Raw genomic sequence first — 8,875 nt, forward strand, 5'->3', positions numbered from 1 at the left:
TATCCCTTAGTATCGTCTCCTCTTCTGCTAACAACGCAATATCATCATACTATGTGTGTAAGGTAAATACATGGAATGAGAGAGTGTAAAAAGACGAGTACTGCAAGGCAGATGCGGGAAATAGTGTTTAAAGTGTGTAATTATTTAAAAAACGTTGACTAGCAGAATACTGCCAGCCATCATGGTGCTGGCTGTAATGTTGGCAACATGCAAGAAACGACTGCAGAAGCATGTCGTATGGGTTTGTGAACTGTGAAACGAATTATTAGTGAAGGAAAGAGAATTTGTTTGGTGTCATGCTTACAGTAATCAACGTCAAAAGTCATTATTATCTTTTGAGAATTTAAATTCTCTTCAGCTCTATTTGTACTGCATGTGAGCATATAGTACGGTATGGAAATGTTGTACACTTCCTCACTCACTCTCTCTGTCTCTCTTGGCGCTAACTTTAGCAGACAACCGCCTTCTGAAATACTGTCGACTCTAGCGATAGCATGTGTGTCTGTGCTCTAGGTTTCTGAGCATGCCAGTGTCTTGTATCTGGGACTTAAAAATATTGAAGTGGCCCATTACTTTTCTCTAGTACTGTACAGACTGCTGTGATATAATAGTCATCCATATCTTGCTTTATTTGCCCTCTGAATTTATAAGTGTGAAAGCCATTTGCAATAATATCTGAGTTGTAATATCTCCATTTTTTTTATTATAGTATTGTCATTTTGTTAAATTCAGAGGTGAATACAGCTATAACATAATTTCATAGTTTGTAGCGTTACATAGGTACATTCACCTTTAAGAATGCGTCTGCTATAGTATGTAATAACTTCGTGACTATATTTTACAAAGACCGATTTGTATTTGCTATATATAGTATGTAATAACTTCGTGACTATATTTTACAAAGACCGATTTGTATTTGCTATATATAGTATGTAATAACTTCGTGACTACTTTTTACTAAGACTGATTTGTGTCTGCTGCATATAGTACGTAATAACTTTGTGACTACATTTTACAAAGACCGATTTGTATTTGCTACATATAGTATGTAATAACTTCGTGACTACTTTTTACTAAGATGATTTGTGTCTGCTGCATATAGTATGTAATAACTTCGTGACTACTTTTTACTAAGACTGATTTGTGTCTGCTACATATAGTATGTAATAACTTTGTGACTACATTTTACTAAGACTGATTTGTGTCTGCTACATATAGTATGTAATAACTTTGTGACAACTTTTTACTAAGACTGATTTGTGTCTGCTATATATAGTATGTAATAACTTCGTGACTACTTTTTACTAAGACTGATTTGTGTCTGCTACATATAGTATGTAATAACTTTGTGACTACATTTTACAAAGACCGATTTGTATTTGCTACATATAGTATGTAATAACTTCGTGACTACTTTTTCCTAAGACTGATTTGTGTCTGCTGCATATAGTATGTAATAACTTCGTGACTACTTTTTACTAAGACTGATTTGTGTCTGCTACATATAGTATGTAATAACTTTGTGACGACTTTTTACTAAGACTGATTTGTGTCTGCTACATATAGTATGTAGTAACTTTGTGACTATATTTTACTAAGACTGATTTGTGTCTGCTACATATAGTATGTAGTAACTTTGTGACTACATTTTACTAAGACTGATTTGTGTCTGCTACATATAGTATGTAATAACTTTGTGACTACATTTTACTAAGACTGATTTGTGTCTGCTACATATAGTATGTAATAACTTTGTGACGACTTTTTACTAAGACTGATTTGTGTCTGCTACATATGGTATGTAATAACTTTGTGACGACTTTTTACTAAGACTGATTTGTGTCTGCTACATATAGTATGTAATAACTTTGTGACTACATTTTACTAAGACTGATTTGTGTCTGCTACATATAGTATGTAATAACTTTGTGACTACATTTTACTAAGACTGATTTGTGTCTGCTACATATAGTATGTAATAACTTTGTGACGACTTTTTACTAAGACTGATTTGTGTCTGCTACATATAGTATGTAATAACTTTGTGACTACATTTTACTAAGACTGATTTGTGTCTGCTACATATAGTATGTAATAACTTTGTGACTACGTTTTACTAAGACCGATTTGTTGAATTCCTTTTACACTCATACAGGTTACTGATGTTCACATGGGTAGGAGACATAATCATGTTCCCTCAGGATCCTTTGGGCAGATATGGACCAAATCTGGAAAACTTTCTCAGATTTCCAGCTCAGCAATGAATACAGTAGTTAAACATTGAGAAGGTGTTAATTTCACAGAGGTCTCTTACTTCCGAATTGGATGTCTTATAATTGTCAGTGACTACAGAAGATATAATAGAGTTAATCGAAAATTTATGTTGTCAGCAATAGTTATTTAAGGCCATGGATAAGGAAATTAAAATTGTCATTCGAAAATTTGCTTTACTTTGAAGAAAATCTAAAAAATTAGGAAAATTATTGTATTTTTATATATTAATACCAACTTCATAAAATGGTTTTGTGCAAGTATTGTTGGTTGATACATCAAAATAATACATAAAATATTCCACTACATGATTTATGTTCACACAATTCACGAAGTAAACATCCGATCTTTTTTGCATATTATATTTTGTGTAGTTACACTTATTATGACTATCTTCTTCAGCATTATAGTACAATGTTATTATTGTGATTCGTTATATTTCTTAGTTACCTATACTTTGTTTTTCCTTAACATATATACTTTGTGTCATAGACATACAATAAATTCATTTAATTATTTTCTATAAAGCATAAACGTCCAATTCAACATTTTACTTTGATAAATGAAACGGTTTCATTAAACTAATAGACTTTTTATATGAACTCGAAATAATTATATTGACAAAAGAGAGCAAATATGTTATATTTTAATTAGAATTGATTTTTCAAAATTTTATTTTTATATGTTCATTCTTATAGTTGAAATGCAGTCCGTCTTGCATAAAAATTTGCTCAAGCATACAAGTTTTCTTTTTAACATATGCATTGTGTTATGTTACAATTGATACAAACTATGATTGTAGAAATTGTATCGACATTATGTAGGAAGTGTACATATACAACATCCATTTGTTTCATAACAGAAACCAGAAATATTTCTAAAGCAGTACTTAGCTGATACATTGTTAAAAGTAACTGTAATCAGTATTTTATGTTTATCTAAGTTTGTTTTAATATCTTGGAAGTTTCTTAAAATAATTAATGTTAAAGTATTTATACAGTGAGATTATTCATTTGTGTGCCAGTTGCTGACCGCAACTATACTGCTGTTCACCGCCAAATGGTGTTAGGCAAGGGTAGTTATAAGAGCAGCTTATTCATATTTAAGAAATGTTTCCTTATTTACATCAGATGTTGAAAATTCAGCATGCACAAACTCAGACTCTTTCTATTCAACTGATCACAAAATCCAGCAACAACAATTTAATCTACTGCCTCTATCACTAGGAATAAACTGTTGTCTTGAGTTTGTTTTATATGGTTTTAATTAATTAATTTATTTATTTAACCTGGTAGAGATAAGGCCATCAGGTCTTCTCTTCCCCTCTACCAGGGGATTACAAACTACAATATTAAGAATCAATTACAATTATAATTACAATTAATATTAAATTTACAGATACAATAAAAATCAAAGTACTAAAAGATTAACTGATTAATAAAAGCTAGACAGTTTATTGTAAAAGTTAAGAAGGGAGAAGCATTTCTCTTATTGATTAAGTACAAATTAAACCTACTCTACGCAGTAAGAAAATGCTTAATAAGCTTGCTTTTGAATGCTACTAAATTCTGACAGTCACTGATGTCACTGGGTAGCAGGGGCGGACACAGGATTTTTTTTCGGGGGGGGATTTGTGGAGATAGTAAAAATGGAGTAATGAGAAATAAGTTTATATACTCACAATTTGTTTCCGAGTCACAAACATTTACAAGTTGGCCTGAGTAGCGTAGTCGGTATAGCCTTCTGTGCTCGAAGTTGCAGGTTCTACCCCAACCCAGCTCGATGGCATTTAAGGTGTGTTTAAATGCGACAGGCCTCATATCAGTCGATTTACTGGCATGTAAAAGAAGTCCTGAGGGAAAAAATTCCGGCACACCGGCGACGCTGACATAATCTCGGCAATTGTGAGCGTTGTTAAATAAGCCATAATTTTTTAATTTTAACATTTAAAATGACTGCAATAGAAAAACAATGACAGAATGACATTTACAGAAGAAGGCGACGAGGCTTCTAAGACAGTTCATCCAGTACTTCATGAGCTTTTACTTCTACATTTTTATGTATATACATCAAGGCCAGTCCTCATGTAAGTCTTCAAACACCGCAATGTTGAGAATGACCGTTCTGGTGTTGCTGTAGTTACAGGCAACGTGCAGAAAAGTTTCAGATCCTTGCGAGTGCAGGGAAAAATAATTTCATTGCACCTGTTCAAAGATGATATAAAATCAGTAGGTATTAGGTGAAGATTTTTCTGATCAAGGAAATTTCTTCTCCACATCTTCAATTCATTGAAGAAAGACTAGTGATGCATCAACTTCATTGGGCCACTGATTTACTACAGCCTGAACAGCAGTTTCTAAATCTTCATCTGATGCTCGCACTATGTTTTTAGGCAGCAAAGTTTGTATGGACTTTAGGATTTTCTTATGATTTAAAAACCTATCCTTGAGCTGACTAATGAAATAGTCTAAGAAGAGAAGGAAAATTAAAAGCCTAAAATATTCTTCATGACTCTCTGTCTTGAAGTAAGAACGCTGTGTTTGTCTTCCTGCAGTTCTTGGAATTTAACATTTTAGCAAAGAGAATTTATGTGGAAAACTCTCTAATTCCTATGTAAATTCACGAATTAAAATTAATATTACTTTTGTTTCTTGTTTCGTATTTTTCTCAAAATTTCGGGAGGGGATATATCCCCTTAATCCCCCCCCTTGCATCCGCCCCTGCTGGGTAGGGTATTCCACACAAGCGCGAGAGCGAGATTGTGTATGATGATGAATACGATGATGTCTTATGTGTTGGTATGGCTAGTATGCAGCTATTTTGCGTGTGTGTGAAGAGATTATGATATGATGACAGGTAACTGAAATAGTTAGGTGTAGAAGTGTGAAGGACTTGGAAAAGGAGAACAAGAGAATGAAAATTTCTACATTCGCTAAGCCATAGCCAGTTTAGAGTTTGGAAGGATGGGGTAATGTGGTCAGCGTGACGGACATCGCAGACGAAGCGAACACAAGAATTATGAACACATTGTAATTTTTACGACTGGTTGACATTGAGGTCAGTCAGTAGAAAATCACAATAATCGAAGTGGGCATTACTAGTGTTTCCACTAGTATTTTTTTTAGTGATAGCGGGAGAAATTTTCGTATGCTGTTTAAGGAATGTAGTATGGAAAGCACTTTTTTGGTAATATGGGTTACTTGGTTATTCCATTTTAAATGTGTATCAAAGTAAACTCCAAGATTTTTAACACAGGAAGCAAAAGGGATTATTGTGTCGTTTAACTTGACTGGAAGAACAGCAGTAATATTGCATAATAGACGTTGATCTCCCACTAGGATTGCTTGTGATTTTCTTGCATTGAGAGTCAAACCAAACTTTCTGGCCCATGCAGATATAGATTCAGGGTCCTCGTTAAGATTTTGTATTGCGTCTTAAGGCATCTTATGGAATTTCATGCTGACGGTTTATACATTCCAGATTAGGGATATGAATTTTTAGCATCTATTTTCATCACAATTAGCATCTGTTTTTCTCAAAATTTGCATCTGCTTTTTTACTCTTTCATGAGGAGTTATAGCTGTTTGCCCTATTTTACAAGGGAACACATATCTCACAAATTCACCCAACTTTGCCAATATATCTTACAATTCATTTTTTGATTTTTCAGATAAATAAGTTCAAGATTAAAGTTTCTCATATGAATTATAATCAGACAATATAACTAGAATAACTACCCAACTCTGCTGCGATCTCAAAAGTGAATGGCCAAGTAAACCGCCGCGATGAATTTTAGTCAGGCCCATATCAAATATAGACCTTTATAATTGATATTATGATATGTATATAAATTTTAGAATCATCATTATCAATGTATAAAATTTATCGAATCAAATGGGCAATAATTGATAAAGAGATAATCATTCAACATATTTTGAGTATTTAAAAAGTGTCTTTCATTTTTGTATATACAGTGAAACCTCTCCTTACGGACACCCACAAGATACTGACACTCCTCATATACAGACAGATTTTTATGTCCCAACTGAAATAATAAAGAAATAATGATAAATTCAACTCTCGTTTACGGACATTCTCAGACACGGACCCGGACAGCTGTTTCACAGTCCTAAAGCTTGCTTTACCTCCTGACTATGGACAGAACTTGGAGTTCAAGACCTAATGTGTTACAAAAATGAAAAATTTAGTTTTGAGAACTGTACAGAAATTCCTTAACATGAAAGAAGACAATAAGAGTCTCATAGGCTACCACTAGCCCAGCTGGCTACCTCTTGTTAGCTGGAAGTGGGTGGATAAACAAAGTCATAAAATTTAACCTGTCTGATGGGTCCAAGGTTTTCGCAATCGTGAAATAGTATTCGACACATGATAGAGTTGGTAGGATTATTCTTTTCGGTTCAATCAGTTGTTCTGTTTCGAGAGACATGGCACCTGAACGTAAAAGTTAAGTTGAAAACTGTAAATTACAGTACTGCATAACTGTAGACCTTGAATAAAATTGCGTGGCACAATACTGTGTTTTCCTTTTTCGGTCTTTCCTACTGTAGTTCAAAGTTTCAAAGAATTTACTGTAGTACAGTAGACTGTATTTAGAATTAAACTACAGTAGTACATTTCATTAAAGAGGGAAGGGATACATAATGCATATTATAAATTTACTGTTAGATTTGGGAGCCTCCCTCCCAATAAAGGACATCTCCCGATGCGGACAGATAGTTATGTCCCTTCGATGTCCGTAAATGAGAGGTTTCACTGTATATACAATGCTCTTTTCATTTGAAAAACAGCATTTTACTGATAAATCGGTATTAAATAGCATTTTTCTTGTAATTTTGCAATTTGATAGGAAATTCGCATTTTTTCGCACTTTCAATTCTTCTATAAAATCATGCTAAATCACCTTACAGATGAAGTCGCGGATTTTGCGAATGAGAAATTTTCAGGTCCCAGTCCAGACTCATGGGCAAAGCATTTAAGTGACGTTGTTGGTGTGTGTGTGTTCTAATTATTCACCTATCTCGTTTAATTTCTACTCTATTAAAAACCTGTTTCTCTTGAAGTAATGATCCTATAGTCCCGTCGCTCTAATTTCCGGCAGCCAATTGCGTTGCAGGTCGGATACATTTAAATGTGTGCGTCTTGTGATTCGCTGAGGAAGACGTTATTAATTTCTTAAGGCTCGATAAATAGTTAATATAATCGCCCGCCATTTTGGCTCTTTCGTTGGCGTTCACAGAAAGCACACGAAGACATTATTTGCCGCTCAATTATAATTGAGCAAATAATTATTTGCTGAATTACAGTGCATTTCATTTATTATCATAGGAGCTACGATATGATAATGTTTAACGGTGTGGCAAATAGAGTCCTCATATGGTAGCTCAGCAACGAAAGAACAAAAATGGCGAACGATACTACCTACCTAGACTTTATAGAGCCTTCACTTCCTAAGACGTAAGCAAAGAAGAGGAGTCACACTGGGAATAACAGCATCGCGACTATAGCTCTCATTTTTTTCTCTCTCTCCCCACAAGCCTTCGAACAGTTTCTGTAGTTGGAACTTTAGCTATAGAGAATTCACTTCAAAGCAGTCTTATTGTCCTACCAACTTAGGTTTAAGAAATTTATTGTATAGAAACACTTTTTTGTAAAGAATATTTGGTATGCAGCATTTCAATATCATCATGCAACTGTAAATTGTTTCAATTAGCATAAAAGTGATTGAATCCTGCTGAACAGATAAGGTACTCAAATGACCTTAGCTTGTCCTTGCCAGCTGACAACACATTCACACTTGACAACATATAGCTGGGAAAACTGACTCTCAAATGAATAATCTCACTGTACTAGCTTTGTCCGTTTCTCATTTTGTGGTTATCAATCATTTTTTAAACAAAATAGAATGCCTTAACATTACTTCGTTACTTTCAGTTGCATTAAATTTATTATCCCATTGAATAAACTTGAATTTGTGTATTATGCCTTCTTATCAATGGGACCAGTACCAATATTTCAGGATTTCCAGTTGGTTCCACTTTCAGTAAGAATAACAGGTTTATCACATTAGAGATCAGTTACCTCATCAACATTAGATTAATAAGTTCAAAGAAAAAGTCAGTTCATTGAGGCACATTACATTTAATTTCCAGCAAATTCATGTGAGAAGAATGTTTTTCGGAGAACAGGAAAAGTAGTTTCTGAAGTTTTGTCTATTCTACCACCATTCTGTATAGTGTGAGTATGTGTTTAATGGGAATAAAATTATATATATTTTGTGTATATATAATATAAAATAAAATCAGTGTTTATAAGAAATTGTGTTTTTATTTTCAAACGTAAAAAATATAATTGATATTTCAAGAATTCAAATATCATGAAATGCCAATTTCAGAAGAAAATAAATGTAAATTCATAAATGAAAGTCCATTAGATGCAGCTATAGAATTTTGCCCAACGATGAAGAAAGAATATCCTATAATAATCCTTAATAATCCTGTCTTTTGTGAAAATACACTCCCCCCCCCCCCCCAATGGCAAAGCCCTTTAACTTGTCATTATTTGTCCTGACTCTACAAGTGACCTC

General features: G+C 33.6%; 1 protein-coding gene across 4 annotated transcripts in view; it reads left to right on the forward strand.

The window, feature by feature from the left end:
• Window positions 1-8,607, forward strand: part of LOC138713712 (probable ribonuclease ZC3H12D) — a 91,625-nt gene extending 83,018 nt beyond the window's left edge. For all 4 annotated transcript variants that reach the window (XM_069846015.1, XM_069846018.1, XM_069846014.1 and 1 more), the window contains one exon: window positions 2,156-8,607. In XM_069846015.1, the coding sequence (XP_069702116.1) occupies window positions 2,156-2,264 (109 nt within the window). In that variant the 3' untranslated portion in view covers window positions 2,265-8,607. The remainder of the gene's footprint in view (window positions 1-2,155) is intronic.
• Window positions 8,608-8,875: the final 268 nt, after the last annotated feature.

Source organism: Periplaneta americana, chromosome 14 (assembly GCF_040183065.1).
Source record: "Periplaneta americana isolate PAMFEO1 chromosome 14, P.americana_PAMFEO1_priV1, whole genome shotgun sequence".
NCBI classification, from domain to species: domain Eukaryota; kingdom Metazoa; phylum Arthropoda; class Insecta; order Blattodea; family Blattidae; genus Periplaneta; species Periplaneta americana.